At 36.8% G+C, this 27,974-nt stretch overlaps 1 protein-coding gene and 1 pseudogene across 3 annotated transcripts in view; both read left to right on the top strand.

Annotated features, from left to right (window-relative positions):
- PDE3B (phosphodiesterase 3B) overlaps positions 1-27,974 on the top strand; it is a 189,261-nt gene that overhangs the window by 123,799 nt on the left and 37,488 nt on the right. For 2 of the 3 annotated variants that reach the window (XM_047776230.1, XM_047776228.1), the window contains exons 3-7: positions 3,577-3,825; positions 8,369-8,511; positions 15,870-15,976; positions 24,132-24,333; positions 24,929-25,005. In XM_047776230.1, the coding sequence (XP_047632186.1) occupies positions 3,577-3,825; positions 8,369-8,511; positions 15,870-15,976; positions 24,132-24,333; positions 24,929-25,005 (778 nt within the window). The remainder of the gene's footprint in view (positions 1-3,576; positions 3,826-8,368; positions 8,512-15,869; positions 15,977-24,131; positions 24,334-24,928; positions 25,006-27,974) is intronic. The other variant, XM_047776229.1, reaches the window with a different exon arrangement.
- Positions 305-1,635, top strand: LOC125125354 (olfactory receptor 4C46-like; annotated as a pseudogene).

The raw sequence follows: 27,974 nt of genomic DNA, 5'->3' as shown, positions 1-27,974 counted from the left end.
GAGACTGGAATTTAAAAAACATTTGAAGAAATAATGCTGAAAATTTCCTAAGTTTTGCAAAAGAATAATTCTGCAAATTCAAGAAGATGAGTTAATCCCAAATAGAATCAATCCCCTCAGAAATCTACTCTATGTCGATTAAACTTTTGAAAACTAAAAACAAGGAGAATATCTTTTTTTTTTTTTTTTTAGAATATAAGCATTTGATATTTATTAGATGGTGAAGCTTAATAAACTCAAGAGTGGGCTAAAAAAAAAAAGGACTTTTTTTCAGGTAGTGTGGTTGACAGTAACATGAACCAACATGGAGAATAGGAATAATGTAACAAAGTTCATTTACTGGGACTCACGCAGAATCCACACATGCAGAAAGTCATATTTGTGGTGTTTTTGCTTATCTACGCTGTCTCTCTGGGAGGAAATGTGCTCACCGTGGTCACCATCACTACCAGCCCATTAATAGGATGCCCCATGTACTATTTCCTGGCTCATCTCTCTTTCATCGATGCTTGCTATTCCGTGTAGATACCCCTAAACTGGTAGCAGACTCACTCTATGAAAAGAAAACAAGCACTTTCCATGGATGCATGATCCAAATCTTTGGGGAACATTTCTTTGCAGGAGCTGATATCATCCTGCTGACTGCGATGGCCTATGACCGCTATGTGGCCATCTGCAAGCCCTTGTACTATGCAACCATCATGAATTGGCAGCTATGTGGCCTGCTGGTGGGAGTGTCATGGCTGGGAGGCTTTCTCCATGGATTCATTCAGATCCTCTTCATCTTCATATTGCCCTTCTGTGGCCCTAATGTCATAGATCACTTTATGTGTGATCTGATTCCCTTGCTTAAACTGGCTTGCACTGATACCCACACTCTAGGGCTTGTTGTTGCTGCCAACAGTGGATTCATCTGTCTGTTAATCTTCCTACTCTTGGTTGGATCCTATGGGTTCATCCTTAACTCCCTAAGGAAGCAAAGCTTGGAGGCCAGACGCAAAGCCCTCTCTACCTGTGTCTCCCACATCACAGCAGTTGTCATCTTCTTTGTGCCCTGCATATTTGAGTACGTTCGACCAGCAGTTACTTTACCCATTGATAAAGCAGTTGCTGTCTTCTACACTATGATAACTCCCATGTGAAAAACAAGGAGAATATCTTGAAAGCAGCCAGAGAGAAATGACACAGTGCCTGTAAAGGAACACCAGCTCTGATGACAGCAGATTTATTATTTGGGTAGGAGAAAACAGATATTGTTATATACAATGCATGGAAGTATAAGTTTGACCAACACATGAAAGAGTAGTTTTTGATGGTTTTACGTGTTCGTTTACTTTGGTTCAGCAGTTCAAGTTATGGAAAGTTATCTGTCAGAAGTATACTTCACTATCTACAGTGACATACAGAGAGACGTATTTGTTTATAATGACTAGAAATAGGCTATGGCCCAATAATGGGGAATGTTTAAAATAAAAACTAATACAAAATAATACTTCACAAGTAAAAAAAAAAATCCACAAAGAGCAAAGATATTATTAGCTAATTATTGGTCTAACTTTCATAACATTTCTCAACTTCAAAATGTGTTAAGGGATACTTAATAAGCAGTGAACTCAGTAAATACCTTGAATAATTATGAATTAAAGACACAAATATAAATTCAAGATACAATAAAACAAACAAGTAACGTTTAATTCAGTGTTTTTTATGGTTTTGGTTTTTTTGTTGTTGTTGTTTGCCTTTTTTAGGGCACATGGAAGTTCCTCGGCTAGGGGTCTAATTGGAGCTACAGCTGCTGGCCTACGCCAGAGCCACAGCAATGCTGGATCTGAGCCACGTCTGTGACCTGCACCATAGCTCACAGCAATGCTGGATCCATGACCCACCAATCAAGGCCAGGGATCAAACCTGCATCCTCATGGATACTAGTCAGATTCACTTCCTCTGCGCCACAACGGTAACTCCTAATTCCCTGTTCTGATTATCAGTGTACTTATTTTTGTGGGTCATTGAGTTAAACATCATTACATGTATTTTTTCAAAAAGTAAAAATCATATCATATATATATATATATATATATACACACACACATATATGAAATATTTAAATTTTAAAAATGTATTTCCATCTGTTTTTAAGGGCCCAGTCTTATGCTATTCCTTCCATGTTAACCATTGAGTTCCATGTTATCACTATCTCCTTTGAACATCATTTTTTTTCTCTTTTTATCTCATCATTTTCCATAGTCTTGATAGTATTATTACTATCAATGATATTGTATATTGTACTTTAAATATATGTACTATATATTGCTTTATGTGCTTTACATAGATTATCAGATTTAATTCTCTCATCATCTTTTAAAGACTATCCCCACTTTATAGTAGTGAAGAAACTGAAAAGTTCAGATGTTGAATAACTTGCTTTATGTTACAGGGTTAAAGTTTAGATTTCAAACTCAGATGTTTTCACAACAAAGCCTTGTCACTATGCTGGACTGCCTCTTAAGTGAAGAGTAAACGAAAGAAATGCTGTACACATTTAAAAGAAATTTTGACATAAAGGAAAGAAAATCATAAATAAATGAAAGGCCCAAATTATACATCCTGAAATACAAATTTGATTCCATACTAGTATGAAATCATTAATGAATACTGTTAAATGAGACACACTAATGAGAAATATAGGGAAAATATCACAATATCTGGTACATACTTCAGCATCAAAAATTTTAAGGTTAAAATCAATGAAAATGATTGATTTTCATTGAAAAATAAATGAAATTTAATATTGAATAGGATTCAATTAGTTGTTGTTAGATGGACTTTTATTTAAAGTAGAGTAAATTCTAAATAAAGAACTACCATATGTTCCAGCAATCCCACTCCTGGGCATATATCCAGAGAAAACCATAAATCAAAAGGATATGTGCACCCCAGTGTTCACTGCAGCACTATTTAACGATAGCCAAGACATGGAAGCAACCTAAATGTCCATTAACAGAAGACTGGATAAAGAAGATGTGGTACATATATACAATGGAATATTACTCAGCCACAAAAAAGAATGAAATGCAATTTGCAGCAACATGGATGGATCTAGAGATTATCATACTAAGTGAAGTAAGACAGAGGAAAAACAAATATATCACTTATATATGGGATCTAATTTTAAAATAATGCAAAATAACTTATTTATAAAACAGAAATAGACTCACAGACTTCAAAAGCAAACTTTATGGTTATCAAAGGGGAAAAGTGCCAGAGTGGGATAAATTAAGAGTTGGGGATTAGCATATACACACTATTATATCTAAAATAGAAAACTAACAAGGACCTACTGTACAGCACAGGGAAATCTACTCAAAATCTGTAATTATATGGGAAAAAATCTGAAGAAGAATGGATATAATGTATATGTATAACTGACTCGCTTTGCTATACCTGTGAAACTAACACAACATTGTAAGTCAGCTATACGTCAGTAAAATTTTATTTTTAAAGGTAAAGTTCTTAAATGTTAAATTTTCTGTGTAACCAATATGTAATTTTGTGTATTTTTTTTTTCTTTTCTAGAATTCTGGAGGTGGAAGTGGAGTTGATCTTTCAATGCTAAATGAGGCTCGCAATATGGTGTCAGATCTTCTCAGTGACCCAACCCTTCCCCCACAAGTTGTTTCTTCCCTACGGAGTATCAGTAGCTTGATGGGTGCTTTCTCAGGCTCCTGTAGGCCAAAGATTAACCCTCTCACACCATTTCCTGGATTTTATCCCTGCTCTGAAATAGAGGACCCAGCTGAGAAAGGAGATCGAAAACTTCACAAGGTCAAATTTAGTAATCAGCCAGCCCTATTCATCATGTTTAATAACATTTTCAAATTAGAATTACTCCTTTAAATCTTAAATAAGATAGAATTTTGTTTTAAAAGTCCAGCCTCTTTTATAGTCGTTTAGTTGCTTGGAACATTGGTGATCATTGCAATCTCAAATAATTCTAAGCAAGTACTTAGTTTTTATTCTAAATAATATTGTTGTTATTAGCAGTTGTAACTTCATCAGTAACAAGGTTCTTATTATTGCCATTGTTATTGTTTTTTAAGAAATAGAGAACAGGCAAATTTAATTCCAGGTGGTACAACAAACTAGAGGTCAAACTGTGTCATTGAACTTATTCTTTAGAAACCAGGAATTGTTCTTTTTGAACCAAGGAAAAATGGTCATCATAATATTCATTTTATGAAATTACATAGCATTATTTTAAACTGATTTTCTCAGTTTTGGGAACTGTCTCTTCTGACCACTACTACTTACCCCCTGTAGATTGCTATAGCCCAGTAAGCATTGATTTTTCCATCAGTAGATAAGGGATAAATTTTTCTTTAAATATCAATAATTCAAAATAGGATTTCCTTTAGAAAATGATAAATACTAGAAAATACTATCTTTAGAAAATAATAAATACTAGAAAATTCTTTCCTCTAGAAAATACATACACAGAGAGCTTGTGATTTCTTTATTCGGCTATCCATATCTTTACCAGCAACTAAAATTATAAGACTTTAAAAATAGAAATATCTTAGGAGTTCCCATCATGGCGCAGTAGAAACAAATCCAGCTAGAACCATGAGGTTGAGGGTTCAATCCCTGGCCTCCCTTAGTGGGTTAAGGATCCGGTGTTGCTGTGAGCTGTGGTGTAGGTCGCAGACACGGCTCAGATCTGGCATGGCTGTGGCTGCGGCATAAGCCAATAGCTGCAGCTCCAATTCAGTCCATAGCCTGGGAACCTCCATATGCCTCGGGTGCAGCCCTAAAAGGACATAAAGACAAAAAAATAATAATAATAAAATAAAAAAATAAAAAGAATAACTTAGAGATTATTCTACTTTAACTACTTTATTCTACTGGTTAAAGAAACTAAGAGAAGATAAAATTTAAATCAGTTAATTTAGTTCATTGTAATAGTGATAGAGCTCAGAAAAAGTTAAATATAGGGTTAAGGATCCAGTGTTGTCACTGCAGTGGTTTAAGTCAATCCCTGAGAACATGCTGCAGGTGTGACAAAAAAAAAAAAAAGAAAAAAAGAAAAAAAGAAAAAGTTAAATACAGTTTTTGGAAGGACTTCGATCATCAGTTAATTTCATTTTCTTAGTTCTCAGCATTATGGTACAGAAATGTTGAAAAATTAAGCAAGTCTGATTGGAGCAAGATTTTGATAATTACTAATCCTAAATCTGGATCATACATAGTTATGTGAAGCTTTTATTTTATAAAGTATCTATAGTAGCACCTGCATTACTCAATACCCAATGGGACTTGGTTAAATGGCATTTTTTTTTAGCACCTTACCTACAAAAAATAGGTTAATCACAAGCATCAAAAAGGGATAGCAATAAATTCATCAGTTAAATAACTTTCTCTTGAGTTAGTTTTCATTTGATATGTTGTTTTTCCTTTGTATTTTCCATCGACATTTGATGTTTAGAGCAGTGCTTTTCTTTTGTCTTTTTTTTTTTGCTCTTCAAGGCAGCACCTGCAGCATATGAAGGTTTTCCCAGGCTAGGGGTTGAACTGGAGCTGTCGCTGCAGCCACAGCCACAGGAATGCAGGATCTGAGCCGCATCTGCAACCTACACCACAGCTCACAACAACGCCGGACCCTTAACCCACTGAGCAAGGCCAGGGAGCGAACCAGCATCCTCATGGATGCCTGTCAGATTCTTTAACTGCTGAGCCACGAAGGGAACTCCAGAACAGTAATTTTTAAAAATAGTAATTCTTAAAAATCTTTTTTGTTTGTTTGTATTTTGGGCCAAACTTGTGGCATATGGAGGTTCCCAGGCTAGGGGTCCAATCAGAGCTACAGCAGCTATAGCTGCTGGCCTGCGCCACAGCCACAGCAACGCAGAATCCAAGCTGTGTCTGTGACCTACACTACAGCTCACGGCAACACTGAATCCCCAACCCACTGATTCAGGCCAGGGATCAAACCCAAAACCTCATGGTTCCTAGTCGGTTTTGTTTCTGCTGTGCACAAAGGGAACTCCCTAATTCTTAAAAATCTTAATCGTAAAAATCACATTGATGTTAGTATTATGTTTACTATGTAGAAAAGTATACTGATACATTTTAGAAACATTTTAAACAGCAATATTAATTAAACAGGATGCCTAATTGCCTCATTTCTTTTTCTCTTTAGGGCTGCACCTATACACATGAAAGTTCCCAGGCAAGGGGTCAAATCAGAGCCTCAGTCACTGGCCTACGCTACAGCCACAGCAATGCCAGATCCAAGCCACATCTGCAACATACACTGCAGCTTTCGGCAATGCTGAACACTATGTCCTTAACCCATTAAGCAAGGCCAGAGATTGAACCCGCTTTCTCAAGGATACTAGTCAGGTACTTTTTTTTTTTTTTATAATCATTTTAGGGCCACACTGGTGACATATGGAAGTTGCCAGGCTAGGGGTCGAATCAGAGCTGTAGCCACTGGCCACAGCCACGCCAGATCTGAGCCAAGTCTGTGACCTACACCACAGCTCATGGCAATGCTGGATCCTTAACCCACTGAGCAAGGCCATGGAGCAAACCCACGTCCTCATGGATACTAGTTGGGTTTGTTAACCGCCGAGCCATGACGGGAACTCCTAGTCAGGTTCTTAACCCAATGATTTGCCTCATTTCTTTTTTTGTTTGTTTGTTTTGTTTTTGTTTACTTTTTTTCATTTCTTGAGCTTTCTAGTTTATCAGGCTTATTCTGAGTATTGGAGTTTACTGTGAGTCATATAAGAACCAAGAAGTAATTCTTTAAACTTCTATTTGAATTTTTATATCTAACTTATTTCTGCTTTTAGAAGAGAATATAAAAAGCCTGATGTTACTTCAGAAAAGAACAATAGCATTTATGAAAAAATAGTAAAGAAAAAGGAGCTAGAACAGATAATTTTAAAAGATGTCATATATAAGAATTAAGCAAGAGGACTTCCTGTTGTGGCTCAGTGGTAATGAACCTGACTAGTACCCATGAGGATGGGGGTTCGATCTCTGGCCTGCTCAGCGGGTTAGGGATCTGGTGTTGCTGACAGCTGTAGTATAGGTCCCAGAGGTGGATCAGATCTGGCGTTGCTGTAGCTGTGGTATAGGCCAGCACCTGAAGCTCCAATTCTGCACCTAGCCTGGGAACTTACATATGCTTTAGATGCAGCCCTAAAAAGTGAGAAAACAAAAAAACTAAAACAAAACTAAGAGTACAGGAACCTAAATTATAGTCAGAAAGGACAAAATACCATAAACAACTTTTTCAGTGTAAGTCTAACTATCTCTCTGAGATGGTTTCATGTCTGCTGATAGGGGAAATTCATAAGAAGCAGAAACTTTTATGTAAATTTCAATAAAATACCTATTCACAGTGGTCAGAAATAGAATATTATGGTTAACATTTGAACTAAGAATATTTTCAAACACTAAGGTAAATTATTCTCTTTTTTTGCAACTCAGAGGTAGGTTCTTTATTATATCTTTCCTTGATATTTTAGATTATTAGACTTTTGAAACCCCCAACTTCCTATTTTTTAATGATTAGTAATTTTAATAAATGGCATTTTATCATCCTTTACATTGTTTACCCTTTGCGTTTTTTAATTGAATTGTTATTGATTTACCGTGCTGTGAGGGTAAAATATTCTTAATTTGAAAGGTGTTCTGAATTTAATTTAGCCATTAATTTAAAAGGTACCTTAGAATTCTGCAGTTTAACCTCTATAAACATTAGTGTTATACTGAAAATATAAAAAAGTTTAGGATATAGGGTTGATCATACCTGATCCTAAGCTTGCCCTCTGAAGTCGTTTTTCAAGGTACATCTTTCATATCTACTTTTAAAATTGTCAGTTGTTTATTTCTCATAAAACTAAGAATAAAATATACAAAAAGAAAAAAATTTAGTTAAACCTTAGGGAGGTCAGAAATCATTTTTTAGTAGGAGAAGGATAAGTAGAACAATAGGTATAATGTGATATATGGAGCAAAACTGACAGATTTTCAGAATAAAATGTTCTGTTTCTCCTGTGCATGCTAAAAACGTGCAGTTGACCCTTGAACAACATAGGTTTGAACTGTGCGGGGCCCACTTATATGCAAATCTTTTTCAGTAGTAAATTCCACAGATGCGAAATCCTGGAGGTGGAGGAAGCACACGTAAGGAGGGCCAGCTATAAATTACACCCAAATATTCAGCTGTGTCCCTAAGCCCTGAGTTATTCAAGGGTCGGTTGTACTTTGTATTGCTATTTTCATGTACCATCTTGAGTATCACATTTATGGCATATTGTAGGGTGACAATTTTAACCATTGTTAAATTATTCCACAGGGGCTAAACAGTAGGACTAGTCTGCCAACTCCACAGCTGAGAAGGAGCTCAGGAACTTCAGGTCTGCCGCCCATCGACCAGACTTCTCCAAGGTGGGAACGCAGTAATGGCAAAAGGCCTCACCAAGAATTTGGTATTTCAAGGTAAAATCCCCAGAGCCTTTTCAAGGATCCTGAATCTCATACATCCGCATTGTTTCTGTCAATGAAGTTTGAAATAGTTGTAAAGGGGGGGTTTCCATCGTGGCGCAGCAGAAACGAGTCCAACCAGGAACTGTGAGGTTGTGTGTTCGATCCCTGGCCTCGCTCAGTGGGTTAACGATCTGGCATTGCTGTGAGGTGTAATGTAGGTCGCAGATGTGGCTCGGATCTCGTGTTGCTGTGTCTGTGTCATAGGCCGGCGGCTACAGCTCCAATTAGACCCCTAGCCTGGGAACCTCCATATGCCGTGGGTGCAGCCCTAAAAAGACCAAAAGCAAAAAAAAAAAAAAAAAAAAAAAACCCGCAGAAATAGTTGTAAAGGCGTAAAGGGACCAGTGAAGTAATTTAGGTATAGGACAGCACAGTTTGTAAGATGGCCTGATAGAGAAACTGATTCTTAAAAAGAAGATAAATGTGCTTTCTCCCCCCCAAATTGGTAAGTTACAAAGCTTGCTGGGGCCTTAAGAACATGAGCCAGGGAGACAGTTAAAGAAATGAGGATCAATTTAGGACACAGTACTTGGGAAAGCCACGGTAGAGGAGGCCTCATAAGGGGCAGTCACTAGTCCACTGCATGGTGTTCAAAGTTTCTGACTTGTGAAAAAGGAAGAGCATCCCCTGGGCTCACCCCAGATGTTATCTCAGACATGAGAGGTAAGATCCTGTGCATAAGGTCATAGGACTCTTTCAAGCCCTGTCCTGCTGGAGAACAAAGACCACTAATATAGTCTATAGAGGATTTTCTTGGAACTAAACAGTGCTAATCCTACAAAGTAAAGGCAACCAAATGAGGCTGGGAAATTGCAGAAGTTGGAAGGAATCTTCTGAATGTAAACATACCCATACTCTGATAACAGAGGATTCAATACTTTGCCTTTTAAAGGCCAGGAAAGATATCGATCTCTTGTGTGTTAGAGGCTTCTATTCGTCAGTTAACTAACCATGTTAATAAAATTGGAATCAAGGAGTTCCTGTTGTGGCTCAGCAGGTTAATGACCCTGTTTGTCTCTATGAGGATGAGGGTTTGATCCGTGGCCTCACTCAGTGTGTTAAGGATCCCGTGTTGCAGCAAGCGGCAGCATAGTTTGCAGATGCAGCTTGGATGGGGTATTGCCAAGGCTGTGGCATAGGCTCGAGCTGCAGCTCTGATTCAGCCCCTAGCCTGGGAACTTCCATATGCCATAAGTGCAGCCATAAAAAAGAAAACAAAATCTTTAAATTGGAATCAGTGTAAAACTCCTGTTAAGCCACTCAATTACAATGAAGCATGTATTATAACTTTTCTTAGCTTGAACTGTGTAATTACACATTAGAAGCAGAAGATGGCAGAGTTGGATCATAGCTAACTTCTCTCTTAAACTTTGTTACCATTTATATATGAACTATGATCAGACGCTTGTAATTTTCCAGATTCTTTTGTGATTTATTAATTTGAGTCTTCTACAGTACACTCAAGTAGACGAACTCCTTTTTTATAAAAGAAAAGCTGAGTGAAATGACATATAAAACAGGATGGATTCTAGTATGAAGAGAACATTACAAGAAAATGAGCTTTGGTCCAGAGCTTGCCCAGAGCCCAAAGATGATATGGTTTTTGTTGCTGTTTTGTTTTGTTTTTTTAAACGGAAGCAGGATATGATGAAGTCAGTGACGTTAGGTACTGAAAATACGACAGATCTTTCTTAACCATGGGAAACAACCTCTTGAGAATATTTTTGCGTTTAAGAATGACAAAAAGGATTCTATTTTTTTGTCTTTCCGTCACATTGATGTAACAGCCACGCATTTAAAATTAAGTGTTTGATACACTGAGGTAGGGTTATTTTTATCTTACTGCCTCACACTATTGATATGAAAATAGAAGCATGGAAATCTAATCTTTATTTGAACATATCTCAGAGTTAAAGGTAAATATAGGCAGATTCAATATACTGACTCAACCCTCATTAAAACAAAATCATACACCTCATAAAAGATTTAGAAATTTGGAGACTAAATTATGATGGTATTATGAAACATCTACTTTAAAGAGATGAGTCTAAAAGTAATTTTTTCAAGTGTGCAGAAGCTGGAGCTTTTCAGTAATAAATTTTTAAGTATACTTTGAACATAGGGTAATGGGGCCATATGATGCATTTATAACCACTCTTCCTTTTTAAATTCAAGTCTAACAGAAATGTCTGTGATAGGAATATTTTTTTATCTGTCCATTCAGTTCAGTAGTCTCTAGCTACCTGTGGCTATTGATCACTTGAAGTGTGTCTAGTATGACTGAGGAATTTAAATTTTATTTTATATTAAGTAATGAAAATATAAAGAGCCGTGCACAACAATCATGTAGACGTAAATGGTATCCATATTAGACAGCAAAGCTATAGATCTTTAACGTTTGGTGACATTTTCTTTGGGAGGCTTTATGCTTTAGTAGCACAGAACTAATAGGCTTGTGTTAGGGTATTCCAGAATGGAGACCACATTTTGATCTGAATGCAGCTCTGCATTCTGATCATAGCTGCTCTGACTGTAATTTTAAATGACCCTAACTCTGATTTCAATATCTCCCTGAGACTATGTCGGAAACAAAATTTTTCATCCATGCAGCTGCTTTTCTGTTACTATTGTTTTGTCCTCATTTCTGGCACAATGCTTCTATCTATTCTCTAGTTTTGTGGTTGCTAATAAAATTGATGTACCTAGAAAACTTGGTGTTATCATTGGATCCTGTTACCTTAGTCTACAGGTAATCAGTTGTCCAGTCTGTCTCTGAACCTCTTTTCCTCTCTTTTTTTCTTTGTTTCTTTTTTTTTTTTTTTTGCCTTTCTGCCATTTTCTTGGGCCGCTCTCTCGGCATATGGAGGTTCCCAGGCAAGGGGTTGAATCGGACCTGTAGCCACCAGCCTACGCCAGAGCCACAGCAACGCTGGATCCGAGCTGCCTCTGCAGCCTACACCACAGCTCACGGCAATGCCGGATCGTTAACCCACTGAGCAAGGGCAGGGACCGAACCCGCAACCTCATGGTTCCTAGTCGGATTCGTTAACCACTGCACCATGATGGGAACTCCCCTTTTTTTTCTTTTATCACTTTTTCTACACCATTTCATGCTTTCATTGTTCCTTACCAGGGCCATTGAGTTATCCTTGCCATTTCTAATATCCTTCATTCTCTGATCCATCTTCTCCCCTTCTACCAGAAATCTTCCTTAACTGAAACTTTGGTTACATAGTTTTTCTAATCATTAAGTTTTTGGACATTTATCAAAGCCTGTAGAATTACTGCCAGATTCCTAGCCTGAGATTCAAAATTCTTTTACTCCCTCATGACAAAACTGCACCCTTACTTGGGAAAATTAAACAGAGATGAGCAGTCTTGCAGAGAATAATAGAAAAATGATTTGGAAAGCTCTCTAGGTGAAACCAACAGGCATGTAATTTGTGTTAGACTCTTCCTTGAAGTTTTCTCATAATTTTGTTTTTAGTTTCACTCCATTTGAAAAGTAAGCTTAATTATTTTTTAGCCTACCTCACTGTAAAGGAAACCCACAGGTAGAAGGGTTAGTCCTCCTTGAACAGCCACTGTATTACCTTTGCTTTAAGAGTTTACCACTGTTCATCTCTTAGAGGACTTGTGATTTTAATTCATTAGGAGGGCCATGACTTTACAACTCCAAAACACCTCTCCAGTATCAATTTTATTTATCTGAAACTCCAGTCCAGCTCACCTATTTCATACTCCTTCTATTTTACACATCCATGCGCCCTTTCAGCGGTTCCCTCTACCTGGGCTGGACCTTCTCACCCTACCTTTGTATTGTTAAAGACCGAGCTCAGATGTCAGCACTTCAGGATGACACGTAGACAGCCCCCCAAGGAAAAATCATCTGTATGGCCTCTGAATCTCGTTCTTTGCTTCTTTTATGGAAATTTTCATTTTCTACCTTGTTTTAGCCATTACTATCCTTCTGAGGTTGCTTGGTTACTGTGAAGAGTTTGGGATTACATTAAGATGGGTCTTTGAAGATAAACGGCTGCATAACAAGTATCTTGCAGGGGTATGGTGTCCATGTAACGACTGACACTGCCTTCTGATTAAGTTTCAGATGTAGGATGAAGTTTTCCTGGTCAAGAAATTCCATGGAGGGTTGAATAATCCTTCTCTAGGTTGGCTGGGAATTGAATTACCCAAGTACAGTGTTAGTACGTAGGGTTGAAAGAGTGGTTGAACCACTATCCACAGACCATCTGCTGGGACCCAGACCCTCCCTGTGGACCATCAGCACATATTCAGAGCCCACAGCTATTCCCTTTGAACAGACTTTCCCTGGGAAAATACAGGCAAACTGCATCCCAAAACTCACAGGGATATCCTCTATAGTTAATCCTACCCTAAAGAGCCTTACCTTTAACCTCTTTGCCGATTCATCATTTATCACCATACGTGCTTTTAATTAAATCTAATTTGTTGCCTGGCAATAGTATGTCTCCTAAATAGTGTACTTGGGAACCAGCTTGTCAATTATGTGTTTCATAGTTTATTAGAGATTTATACCAGTGCCTGGACACTATTTGAACTGCAGAGATTCAAGAGGGCCAATGGTGTCACCCCACTCAATTCTTAAGATAATTGGCTATCTAAGTCTGGATATTGTATGGCCAAAAGGTTCTTGCAGCTGCTAAAAAAAAAAAAAAAAAAAAAGAGGTGATACAAACCTTTTCAAGGTAATTTGTATTGATTGTCTAGAAATCAGGTCTTACTCAATGGTTTAACTCTGTGACCATAACATTTGAGGTCTCTTGTCATGTTGTGCATTTGGATTTTTAGGACTGATTCCCAAGTCTGACTTTAATCACCTTCCTGCCAACTATTTAATAATCACTAAGACTCCGAGGTATCTTGCCTTCTGCTTTCTGCAGTCTTGTTTTATCTGTTCTCATTGGAGTGTATATTTATCTAGTTCTAGGTCAGGAATTAATGAGATGATTCTGGACCTGAGCTGAAAACCCATACTTTGACCTATACCTTTCAATGCTAAATAACTAATGTTTAGCATTTAATGTCTCATTTATTAAAAGATCCTAGATTAAGGCAGAGTACTGTGGAGCAGAGCCTCAGGTCTCTTCTCCAAAGGAAAAAAACCCTGTCTTCATTTTGAATATTAACCAGGAAGTAGACAGATTTTTCTATTTGAATATTGCCCTGGGTGGCATTGTTACTCTTCTTTCCCTGTCTCTCCCACACTATAGGTAGGCAGTGAATATTCAAATACAAAGAATGATTGAGCATTGGTAGGGAGATGAGTTTCTGTGAGCAGTATTATTTACATACTGCCTTTTTTTTTTAACATTGCCAACAAATTATTATTACTACTAGCTTAAACAAAAAAATATTATAGAATCTAAAGGCTAGATGTTACCCCTGAAGTCCTTTATTCTAAATCTCCAATTTTACAGATGGAGAAACACAAAGATAGCAACAGAATGGTCTTGTGGAAAGGGCATACAATTTACAGTCAGAAACATTTAAGAATCAGAGAAATTCGAAGTTGAATTTTAGCTCTGCCACCGTGAATTCTACCTGTGTGAATTACTTCTCTTCTTGAAGTCTCAGTTTTCTTATCTAATAATAGCATTGTTCATGTGACTGAAAGAGATGAAATATGTAAAATACCTAAAACAATGAATGATATATCATACTCAAAATAGTGCTGTTATTATAACTTTTGGTTAAAACTTCTCTGTTAATATTAAGTAGTTTCGAACTGGTTTTACATGCTTTCTCTTTATAATACAGAATCTTTTTCCTACATGAGGATATAAGACAAACTAGATTCCTAGAAAAAGGCCCAAGAAGAGCCTCAAAGCAGGAGTTAGCTAGAATCTATTCACTCAGGACTGGGGAATGGAAAAGATCTATAATATAGAGAAATGAGAATAGGAACCTAAAGAGAGGGTCATTCATTTAATTCACAAATGTCTGTTGCACATCTTCACCAGGCACTGTGAGTCAGTGAGGAAAAAGAGTCTATACGCATCTATAATCTGAAATTATAATACAGAATGGGCAAATGTTATAGTAAAGGCATGAACAAAAAATTCTTCGGTCACAGAAAAATAGATCTCTCTTGAGTAAGTAATAGAGGGTGAAAATGGAGAAAAGATGAAGGGGTTGGGGAAAAGCTTTTTGAGAACCTAGCTTACACTAACAAAATACCAAGTGAAAAATAGAGAATCTAGATTTGTCCTTGATCCTGTGGCAAAGTGCCCTCATCAGGAGCTGACAGAAGAAAACAGATTAGTGAATATCTAAGAAAGGGTGTGCTGTCTATATGATGCTGGGCCTAAAGCTTTAAATAGATAATCCTAAAAAGTATCAATTGGTGACTTGTGATTACTCACCTATATTTAATGTCCTCTTAAGAACCCTAAAACCTATAATATTTCAGTTATAGGATATGATTGTGTTAATGGGTAATCAGTATCTGTGAAGAAGAGGAGAAGATAGTGAAAAACTGTGTATGTTAGGCCAGTGATTCTCCCTGAGGTCCCAGGACCACTTAGGTACTTATTAGAAATGCCACGTCTATGATCTTGTCCCAGATCTAGTGAATCAGAAATCCTGGGGGTGGGACTAGCAGTCTGTGTTGTAAGAAGCCCACCAGGTGATATTAGTAACCTACTTTCATGCCAGCATTCAGCAAATTATAGCCTGTGGACCTACTGTGGCATATAACCTGTTTTTGTCCATAAAGTTATATTGAAATACAGCCTCACTCATTTGTTTATTATTGTGTTTTGTTTGTTTGTCTTTTTTAGGGCTGTACCTGCAGCACATGGAAATTCCCAGGCTAGGGGTCAAATCGGAACTGCAGCTGCCAGCATCTGCTATAGCCACAGCAATGCCAGACCTGAGCTTCGTCTGTGACCTACACCACACTGTTCACAGCAATGCCAGATCCTTAACCCACTGAGTAAGGCCAGGGATTGAACCTGCATCCTCATGGATTCCAGTTGGGTTCATTACCTTTGATCCACAATAGGAACTCCTCATTATTGTTTACGGTTGTTTTTGTACTACAGTGGCAGAGTAAAGTAAATGCAACAGAGACTTCATGGCCTGAAGAGCCCAAAGTATTTACTGTTGGGTTCTTTACAGAAAAAGTTTGCTGACTCCTGCCTTACTCAAGTGCTAGATGTCTCAGCTAGATGTATAGGCATATATTTCTTAATTGAATTAAAGTCCATAAAGAAAAAAGGAATTTCTTAGGTTTTTAAAATTCTTAACCTATTATTTTTCCCTTTTAGTCAAGGATGCTATCTTAATGGGCCCTTTAGTTCAAATCTACTGACAATCCCGAAGCAAAGGTCATCTTCTGTATCATTAACTCACCATATAGGTCTAAGAAGATCTGGTAAGAAAACATTCTTTGTGATTTAAATATGTGAAATCTCAAAGTATATACTAGTGCAAACTTTGTCATTACTTATTTGTAGCTAATTTTGAATACCATTTCATGTGTCGTGTTAACATAACTAAGCAGTTTGGGTTGGCTGTGAGTTGGCCATTTGCTCATTTTTTCATTTTTGAACATCTGCTATGTATCAGGCACTTTGTTAGGCACTAGGGATTCAGGGGTAAAATACAGAACTATCTAAACATGCATAGTTGCAAACAAGGGAACTATTTCTGAAACACGCATTTCCAGAACAAGGGAAAACCCTCAGGAAAAGACATTCTTTTGTATCATGGTAATTGTGAAGGAAAAAAAAAAATCTTAATATGAGAATGGAAAAATCCTTTCCATTTGAAAATATCCAAATGGAATGGAAAATATCCAAATCATACTTTATCTATCTGTGCTATCTAATATAGCATTATATTAGTTTTAGGTGTACAACTAAATGATTTTGATATTTGTATATATTGTGAAATCAACACCATAATAAATCTAGTGAACATCTATCACCATACATAGTTACAACATTCTTTTCTTATGAGAACCTTTAACGTCTATTCTCTTAGCAACTTTTAGGTATGCAATATAGTATTATTATGCAATAGAGTGTTATTTGCAATACAATATTATTAACTATAGTCACCAAAGATAATAAAAGGGCATACTTAAGGTTTTGCAAAAACAAAATTACCAACCTAGAATTCTTTATCCAGTAAAAATATCCTTTAAAAATTAAGGTGAAATAACATTTTTTTTCATACAAACTAAAGCTGGTAGAATTTATTGCTAGTAAACTTGTACCACTAAGATTCAGCAAAAGAAGTTACTTAAGTTGGAGGGAAAATGATCCAGATTGAAGCATGGATCTGCAGGAACAAATGGAAAGCACTGGTAAGCCTAAATGGGTGCATATAAGTGAATACTGATGATTAAAAACAATGACTCCCTTGTGGCTTGCATAATGTATGAAGAAGTCAAATATATGGAAACAATGGCACATAGGGCAGGAAGGGGTAAATTAGATTTAAACTTACAGTGTACTGTAGCAATGATTGAAAAGTACTGAAAAGTTCTAATTTAAAAGAAACTTAATACTTCAGAGATCCACGTTTTAATATCCAGGGTGAAAATTAAAAGAACAAAAAGAAAAAATATAACCCAAAACCTAATATAGAAGGTAAAATGGAATGATTAACATTTTTTTTGAGTTTTCATTGTGGCACAGGGGTTGATGATCTGCCTTTTCTCTATGGCAGTGCCAGTTTGATTCCCTGCCTGGCTCAGTGGATTAAGGATCCGGCATTGTCGCAGCTGTAGCATAGGTCACAGCTGTGGCTTGGATTTGATTGCTGGCCTGGGAACGTCCTTATTATGCCACAGGTGTGACCAAAAAAGGAAAGAAAAAAAAAAAGTTGAAGAGCCCAAAATAATCCAAAAGAGAAAGTAAGAAAAACAAAAACAAAAACCCATAAGGAACAATTGAAAAAGAAATAGCAAGATGGTGGATTAAACAAACTATAGAAAATATACACCTTGTGTGGATGGTTGGCAAGAGGGCAGGGGTACCAGGGATCTGACCTGAGTTACAGTATACTATCTAAAATGTCCAGTTTTCAATAAAAACTTGAAAATACACACCAATTAAAAGACACAGATTGTCAGACAGCAAGTATATGCTCTTTACAAAAGACACACCCTAAATCAAAGGGCACAGATAGGTCTGATCTCATAGCTATAAAACCCACAAACCAAAAATTAATAGAACTAAAGGTAGATAAAGACAAATCCATATTTATTATGGAAATTTTAACTCACCACTCTCATTATTAGTAGAATAGCAAACCAAAATATTCATAGAGATATATGGAAGATTAAAACAACATGATTTAACTGACTTGACCTAATTGACCATAAAGCACTACACTCAGACATTAAAAGATAAATGTTTTTCTCAAGGATACTCACAAGGTTGATGAAAATAGATGATTTGCTGGGCTATTCTGTGATATTTTAATTGGGAGCAGTTCCCATCCCCTCTCTCTTCCCAGCTCAGTGTTACTATAACTAAAAGCCAGTAGCTTTGCAGCCTCAAGTCTGACCTCTTTTGAAATAAAAGCAACATCCTGGGAGTGAGGGGGATGGATTGGGGGTTTGGGAATTGCAAAGGCACACTTCTGCATATGGGATGCAGGATCAATGGGGACCTGCACAGGGAAGTCTATTCAGTGTTCTGTGATAACTTATATGGGAATGGATATGTTTACAAGTATAACTGAATTACTTTGCTATACAGCAGAAATTATCACAGCGTTGAAAGCAACTCTACTTTAATAAAATTAAATTTAAAAATAAAAACTTTAAAAAAAAATTTTTTTAAAGCAACATCCTGAGAATACATTAATTGTTTTGTCCAAACTTATCGCTTCCTGGAAAACCTCTCCATGTTTCCAGGGTGTTTTAGATATTTTATTTGACTCAGGACTCAGCTCTCAAAAAAAACCCCAAAAAAACCCCCACACCCTGAAGTTCCTGTTGTAGATCAGCAGGTTATGGACCTGATCATGTGAGGATACAGGTTCAATCCCTAGTATCACTCTGGATTAAGGATCCTGCATTGCTTGCAGGTTGCAGCATAGATTTCGGATGCAGCTTGGATCCAGTGTTGTAGTAGCTGTGCAGTGGGATGCACCTGCAACTCCACTTCAGCCCCTGGCCTGGGAACTTACATATGCCTCAGGCATGGGCCATAGAAAGAAAAACAAAACCCATATCCTATGCCAGGCAACATTGTGAGTGCTTATGGCTGTGATTTGAACTGGGCAACAAGAGCTGATTGGGAATTTAAAAGGAGATCCTGGATAATAGATGGCCATGTTGGAAAGTGGAAAGCTCTGACGTGTTCCTAAAGATCTGCTAGGCTGAGAGCACACGTGTAAGGCTGTGCACATGCCCAGGAAAGATCTGGGAAAGTAGAAGGCCCACCTGTAGCTGATCTTGAGGTCCTGCACAAGCAGGAAGTTAAAGCTAAGGCTGTCTTGTAGATTGTCTGGAAGCTTGAAGTTCAGTATCTTTTCAAACAGATTCTCATCTACAGATGAGAGATAGCCAAGACACTTAAAGAAAAAAAAATCGAGGAAGAAAAAAAAAAAAGAACAGTGGAGAACTCAGTGGCAACACACCTCAGAAAAAACAAAATCTGCATAATGAATCCAGGAAATTACTCAATGAACAATCAGAAACAAAACCTAACACAAAACCAGCAACACAAATGTTGGGGGTGAAAGAGATCTGATACTAGAATTATTACAATATAGCATGTAAAATGTCTAGGTTTCAACAAAAAATTATGAAGCATGCAAAGAAACAAGAAAGTTTCAACCATGTAGATAGACAATGAAAAACAACCAATGGAAAATTTCCCTGAGGGGGCGTGGATTTTTGTTTAGCAATGACTTAAAATGTGTTACCATAAATATGTTTACCTGTGACTTTAAATGTGTTACCATAAATGTTTGAGGAAACCATATCTTAAGTATTTAGGGAGAATGTGACAACAATGACTCACCAAGGAGAGAACTAGAAATTATAAAATTATAAAATAAATAATTGTAAAATAATTACTTCTACTCAACATTGGGTTTGAGGTTCTACAGGTTAAAAGGAATAAAAGGAAGATGTAAAACTATTTGCAGATGACATTAAATTAAAAGGAATAAAAGTAAGGTGTACTGCTGTATAGCACTGGGAACTATATCTAGTCACTTATGACAGAGCATGATAATGTGAGAAAAAAGAATGTATATATGTATGTGTGACTGAGTCACCTTGCTGTACAGTAGAAAATTGACAGAACACTGTTAACCGGCTATAATGGAAAAAAAATAAAAATCATTAAAAATGAAAATAAATAAAATTAATGAAAAATAAAAAGGAAGATATAAAACTATTTGTAGATGACATTGTCATGTATTTATAAATTCCTAAGAAATCGATTAAAACCTCTTCCATCCAATAAACAGGTTCATCAGTGAGGCAGAACACAAAATCTATATGCGAAAATCGATTATATTTTTCTATAATAGCAAGGAAAAAATGAAAAACTAAAATTTAAGAAAATAATTTCATTTATAATTAACAAATGAGGTCAGGACAACTGGATATACACTTTTATGAAAAAATGAATTTGGAACATATCTGTTGTCGTCATACTCAAAAATTAACTCAAAAAGCTCATGGGCTCAAATGTAAGAGTGAAACCATAAAATTTGTAGAAGAAAACACGGAAAATCTTTGTGACTTTGGATATTGAGTAAACGATTGTTAGCTATGACACCAAAAGCAAATTCAAGGGACCCAGAATAGCTAAAACAACCTTTAATAATAAGAAAAATGGGAAGAAAAAAGTTGATAATAGGAATTCATTAAAATTAAGAACATTTTTACTTCTACAGATACTTAAAGAAAGTGAAAAGACAATCCCTAGTATGGGAGAAAATATTTGCAAATTATAATTTTACGATGTACTTGTATTCAGAATAGACCTAAAGATCTCTTCAACTCAATAATAAAAACACAAATGACCTCACTAAAAAATTGGCAAAAGATTTGAATAGATGTTTCTCCGAAGGAGATATACAAATAGCCCTCAAATACATGAAAAGATACTCAGCATCATTAGTCATTAGGGAAATGCAAATCAAAACCAGAATGAACCATGACCTCACACTCACTCTGATATCTATAATTCTAAAGACAGCATAACAAGTGTTGGAAAAATGTTCAGAAGTAGGAACACTCATACATCTGTGATGGGAAAGTAAAATGCTACAGCTACTTTGGAAGACAATTTGGCAGTTCAGTACTTGAAGAGAAATAAAATTGTGCTATATTCATACATACAATTTTATATGTCATTCAAAATGAATGAATATGTGAAATGTCTTTTTAAAATGTTGAGTAAAGTAAGCAAGGCATAAAAGCATTTATACTGTCTGATTCAATTTACAAAGTTCAAAAAAAGGGCAAAACTAATCTGAATTGTTAAGAGATACATATGTGGTATAAATTTAAAGAGAGGCAAGAAAAACAGTTACCATAAAAATAAAACTAATGATTTCCTTTAATGAGAGGGAGAGGAATAAGGACTTGGACAGGGGTTTCTGATCTCTGGGCCGTGTTCTACATTTAGCTTGAGTTGTAAGCATTCCTGTTATAACTTTTCTGTAGGTGTTATATTTCACGATTAAAAAGGTTTATTTAAAATAAAAATTATGAATCTGGGGTTTCCCATTGTGTCTCAGCAGAAACGAACCTGACTAGTGTCCATGAGGATGTGGTTCGATCCCTGGCACCACTAAGTGGATTAAGGATCTGATGTTGCTGTGACCTGTGGCTTAGTTCACAGATGTGGCTCGGATTTGGTGTTGCTGTGGCTGTGGCTTAGGCTGGCAGCTGCAGCTCTGATTCAGCCCTTTGCCTGTGAACTTCCACATGCCACGTGATGAATCTGTATTGTAGAAAGAATTTAAGAGTTGCTAGGTTTTTCTCTACCATTTTGTCCTCTGCTTTAAACTTTTCTATGTTTTATCAGAACTCTACCTTATAACTAGTTTATCCTTTATTCTTCCTAGCCTGTTTGTCAGGGCTTTGGACACTCACTAGTATAATTAGAGAAAAAAATGCTGAAAATTGGAACTGTAGTCTCCAGTTAGTAACTAACCACTATGATTTTTTTTTTTTTTTAAATGACTGCACGTGCAGCATAAGGAGGTTCTTGGGGCAGGGATTGAATCTGACCTGCAGCAGCACTGGATCCTTTGACTCACTGTGCCAGGCCAGGGACTAAACCCACACCTCCACAGTGACCCTGCAGTTGGGTTCTTAACCCACTGCGCCACAGCAGGAACTCCCAATTGTGATTTTGACAAGCAAGACACTTCCCCTCTCTAGTCCTGTTTCCTCTTCTGAAACATAAAGTGTTTGATGAGATTATTTATAAGATCTTGTTCAATCCTAACATTATATGAAACTATAGGAGCCTCTAAACAAATCAGTTCCATAGAACAGCATTGCAAGGAGTATGTTAACCGTGTAAATAAATCAAGTTTCTTGATTTTTATTTTGGCAGTTTTTTTCTTCACATGTAAAATTAAAATACTATTTAACTCAAAAGTGTTATTATGAAGATTAAATAACACATTGTGTTTGTCAGAGTTTTCCAGAGAAACAGAACCAAGAGGATGTTTGTGTGTGTATATATACACCTACTACATACATATATACATGCATACGTAAACATAGGTATGCACATACATATGGAGGAGAAGGTGATTGATTGATTGACTGATGAGCATTGGCTTGCCAGATTGTGAGGGCTGCTGGGTCTGAAATTTTCAGGGCAGGCTACCAGGCTGAAAATTCTAGCAGGAGTCGATGTTGTAGCCTTGACTTGGAAGGCAGTCTGGAGGCAAAATTCCTTCCTTTTTGGAGGACCTCAGTTTTTTTCTCCTAAAGCCTTTAACTAATTGAATAAGGCCAACCCACATTATGAAGTAAACTTAGTCTACTGTTTTCAGTGTTAATCACATCTGAAAAAATACCTAAATAGCAAGCCCTACTAAACTGGACAACTGGGTACATAGCTTAGCCAAAATGGCACATAAAACTAACCATCACACATATCTATAACTATGTCTCAAAATATCATAGGTCCTTAATAATTGTTATGTATGGAGTTCCCGTCATGGTTCAGTAGTTAATGAATCCGACTAGGAACCATGGGGTTGCAGGTTCAATCCCTGGCCTCGATCAGTGGGTTGGGGATCCAGCATTGCCGTGAGCTGTGGTGAAGGTTGCAGACTCGGCTCAGATCCCATGTTGCTGTGGCTGTGGTGTAGACTGGCAGCTGTAGCTCTGATTAGACCCCTAGCCTGGGAACCTCCATATGCCTCAGGTGCGGCCCTGGAAAAGACACACACACACACAAAAGATAACTGTTATTTGCTTTACTCTCTGCTTCACACTTGACTTGGATCTTTATTTCAAAATAAAGTTTTAAATCTGCCTACACCCCTCCTGATATACCCTTAGTTCAAGGCACCCAGCAAAGGCTTCTTGAGCTAAATCAGTAGGATTAGGGATGCTTTTCTGAAACACTCTTTTTTCCCCTTATATTAGGAATTAGCACTTGCTTGTATTTTCAGCTAGACTTTAGGTTTGTTGAGTTGTTGGATGGCATCTTTTTTTCTCCATTGTGATAGCCTGCACATTTTCCAGCATTTAATATGTTCTCAAATACTTGTTGAATGAATGAATGAGCTGGAAAGATTTTGATTTTTTTAAAAGAGATCTGCTGTTGTGTTAATATAATTTTATAATATGCTCAACTTGCTTAATGCTATTAAGAACTTTGCTTCTTTGATAAAAACATGAATTTTATTGTATTAGAAAATATTCTGTAAAATTTGGTGAAGATGCTTTTGTTATGTGGATAATCAAGCTGATAGGGACACACAATGAGAAAGTTAAAGACCAATATGAACTAGGAAAATTTGTACCACACGCTATGTATATTTTAGTTATATTCCTAATATTTACTTACTATGTGCCATCCTGCCACAGGGTGTTTATTCCACAAGCATTGATGATGACAAATACGATCTATATTCTGCTTGATTTCTAGAATATCTTAAAGATAGCACATAGAAATCTATTTTATCAGAGTTCCTGTCATGGCTCAGTGGTAATGAATCCAACTAGTATCCATGAGGATGCGGGTTTGATCCCTGGCCTCACTCAGTGGGTTAAGGATCTGGCGTTGCCATGAGCTGTGTTGTAGGTCACAGACACAGCTTGGATCCTGTGTTGCTGTGGCTGTGGTATAGGCCATCAGCTACAGCTCTGATTTGACCCCTGGTCTGGAAATTTCCATATGCCTCAGGTGCAGCAGGGCCAAAAAAGAGAAAAAAAAAAACTATTTTATCATTTAATTGTAAATACTTTTCTTTCTTTAAAGAAGGAAAATATTCTTTATAAATACCCCAAAATAGACAATAAATATATACATAGAAACATACATACCTATTTCTTTCCTCTCTTTTCAATTTTCTAGGTGCTTTACCCAGCCCGAATTCTCCCAGTCATGGACCAATGTCTGCTGGCTCTCCAACCAACCGGTCACCTATAGAATTTCCTGATACTGCTGATTTTCTTTCTAAACCAAGTGTTATTTTACACAGATCTCTGGGCAGTGCACCCAATTCACCAGATTTTTGTCAGCAAATTAGAAATTCTGATAGCAATTTATGTAACAGGTAGGTTTCCTGAATGTCTATTATTTCCATTTCAAAATATAGGTTATTTTATAAAGTATTACCAGTTTTCCAGTTCTGTATTATAACTATATGATGAAGACTATATCCTCTCCTTCATCTAGTAGTTTTTATTCTAAACAATTTTCTAGTTTTTATTCTGAACAATTTTCTTCTCATTCCAGTGCTATTATTCATTTTCCAGCTAAATGATTACCATCTGAAGTGAAATAACAGTGGTATTCTATCCATCATAAGATATCAGTAAATGTATGAGAATTATTTTAATATCTACTAATTTAGTGCCAATTTATAATACCCAGATCTTATGGCATTCATTCTCATTTCTGCTTTGATGGTAATAAAATCTCAGTGTGATTTTCAAAATATGTTATTTCCTTCAGGGACACAGATGCTAGGATAAAGCATCTATTAAGGATAAAGCCTATTATTAAGTTTATAAAGAGATTGGAATATTAGGATATTTTGAGTTGAGATCTTGCAGTTAAAAAACAAACAGATTTTCTTACTGTATTTGGTAAAAAAAAGTTTTGCCTCATTTATCATATGTACATATTTATCTGTTTTATTTTACAAGCTGTGGACATCAAATATTGAAATATGCTTCAACATCTGAATCAGAGTCTGGTACAGACTGCCACAGAGGAAAGTCAGGTGAGATTGCAGAAATCCAGTGTGTTTAAAAGCATTTCCTTATATATTTTTTTAAATGAATGAATCACTTTAGTTTTAGGTTATTCATCTTTAAAATGAAGATTATAATGTTTTTATCTACTTCACAGGAGTATTAGAAAATTATAAATAGATGGTAAAAGTATTTTGAAGAGTAAAAATGTACTGCACAAATGAATATAGCCTTTTGTCACAGCTAGGGTTCGCAAACAGTGAAATTAATTATATTAACATTGAAATTTAAATTGCACAATATAAGCTCAAAAGGGTTTGCATACATTTTTAAAATAATTACACAGAGGAGCTATTTTAAAATTTAGTTAATTATATTATTCTGAAGTATATCCTTAAACAAGAAGTATTGTTGGTGATAAAATTATAGTTTTTTATAACATTAAAACATTGATGACTCAGGCATCCAGTAATAGTTAGCTAGTTAACTCATATCATCATTTTCACTGAAGATAGCTAGAAAGGCCACAAATTATTAACAACAACAACAAAAAAAAACCTGCTTGAAGCACTGAAGAACTAACAACTCCTCAGAATTTCCAGTACAGGATCTGGAGGAGGATAGAAGTCTAAGAAAAAAGTTTGGGGCACCAAAAAGATGTTTGTTGCTTCTAGACGGGCCAGTAACTGATAGAATGAGCAGTCCCTTTTGGCAGTTTTGTGGGACTAGGGAGACAAAGATTTGGAATTGAAGGCTTAACTGTGATAGGAATAACTTGGTAAACTCTATAGTACTGCAGCCTAGTAATAAAGGTAAACCAGTAATAAAGGTAAGCCTTTTCAGGGATTATATGTGCATATCAATCCCTTCATATACTTTAAAATTCAGTTGTTTTATGGCATACAATAGTTTCTGGTTTTTACATTTTAAAGGATTAAAAAACAAAAAAGAATACCAATCCTTCACAAACTTCCAAAACATAGAAGAGGGAAAACTTCCTAATTCATTCTATAAGACCATAATCGGACAAAGAAAAGAAAATCAGGAGTTCCCTTTGTGGCTCAGTGGTAACAAACCCAACTAGCATCCATGAGAACTCAGGTTCCATCCCTGGCCTTGCTCAGTGAGTTAAGGATCTGGTGTTGCCATGAGCTGTGGTGTAGGTTGTAGACGTGGCTCAGATCCCTCATTGCCGTGGCTGTGGTGTAGGACAACACCTACAGCTCCGATTCAACCCTTAGCCTGGGAACTTCCAAATGCCTCAGGTGTGGCCATAAAAAGACAAAAAACAAATAACAAAAAGCAAAAAAACAAGAAAAACCATAGACTAACATTCTTATAGCCTTAACAATATACTAGCAAACTGAATCAAGCAACAGATAAAATATCATACCATGACCGAGAGGAACTTATCCCAGGAATTGAAGGGTGGTTAACATTTGAAAATCAATCAAGGTAATACACTACATTAATAAAATAAAGGGTGCACGGGGTTGGGGACAACACATGATAGTCTAAACAGATGCAGAAAAAGCATTTGACAAAATGCAACATTCTGTCATGATGAAAACACTCAAACAAGTAATATCAGGGAATTTCTTCAACTTGATAAAAGGCATCTTTGAAACCAACACAGAGCTAACACCATCCTTATTGGAGAAAGATTGATGCTTTCCCCCTAAAATCAAGGATAAGAGGATTTTCGCATTCAGCACATCTATTCAATATCATACTGGAGGTTCTAGCCAGGAAAATTAGAAAAGATAAAGAAATAAAGTTACCCTGAATGGAAATAAGTAAACCTTTCCTTATTCACATATCATTTGTAGAAAATCCCAAATATACACACATACACACACGTGATTAGAACCAATAAACAAGTTTAGTAAAGTTACAAGATACAATTTCATTGTACAAAATCTATTGTATTTCTTTCTTTCTTTCTTTCTTTCTTTTTTGTTGTTGTTGGTTGGTTGGGGTTTTTTTTGCTTTTTAGGGCCTCACCCACAGCATATGGAGGTTCCCAGGCTTGGGGTCCAGTCAGAGCTGCAGGTGCCAGCCTATGCAATAGCCACAGAAACTTCAGATCCAAGCCCTGTCTGTGACCTAAACCACAGCTCACAGCAATGCTGGATCCTTAGCCCACTGAGCAAGGCCAGGGATTGAACCTACATCTTCATGGGTCCTAGTCAGGTTCATTAACCGTTGAGCCAGGATGGGAACTCCGAAAAAAATCAATCATATTTCTACATGCCAGCATGAACCATCATAAGTTGAAATTAAGAAAACATTTCCACTCATAATAGTATCAAAAAGAGTAAGTAGAGACAGTGGGCAGTCAACTGGCTAGTGCACCTGATTTCCAATGTGTACAGAACGCTTGCTGAGGCCTTGGCCGACTTCTTGTCAGAGGGTAGTTTCACGGCCTGGAGGGCACTGTGGATACATAATGTGAGCACAGCTGCCATGTACCTCATCAGCAAGAGGATCAAGATCAGGCACAACCTCTAGGATAAAGTGCTATGAGAGCCTCTGTGAGGTTGCTAATGAATGGGTGGCAACCACTGGCAAAGGTCAACCCTTCAAGGGGGACCAGAGGCTGAACCTGACTGATCTAGTGATGTATGGCATGCTGCATGTGATGGAAGGCCTGGAGATCTTCGACAACCTGATATATTGCACTCACATCCAGCCCATGTACCTGTGGGTGAAGGAGGCCAACACTGAGGTTCCCTGGAAACTGAGCGTCCCAGCCTGCAGGAGGGGGGTGACAGTGGAAGACACCAGCTTCAGGGGACCAAAGCTTCTGGGCCATCACCTAGCAATGGTGTGCAGTGAGGGCACTCGATCATTGGTCCCCTAGTCTCTAGCTCTGGACATTTGCTGGGGTCCTTGGATGTTGGTGAACAGAAGTCCAGGCTCAGTTTTCATTCATTAACTAGGAAAAGAATTTGGACCCTTACCTCATTACATCTATAGAAAGTAATTCAAAATAAAT

Source organism: Phacochoerus africanus, chromosome 4, assembly GCF_016906955.1.
Source record: "Phacochoerus africanus isolate WHEZ1 chromosome 4, ROS_Pafr_v1, whole genome shotgun sequence".
Classification (NCBI taxonomy): domain Eukaryota; kingdom Metazoa; phylum Chordata; class Mammalia; order Artiodactyla; family Suidae; genus Phacochoerus; species Phacochoerus africanus.
This window is presented reverse-complemented; position numbering and strand designations above follow the sequence as displayed.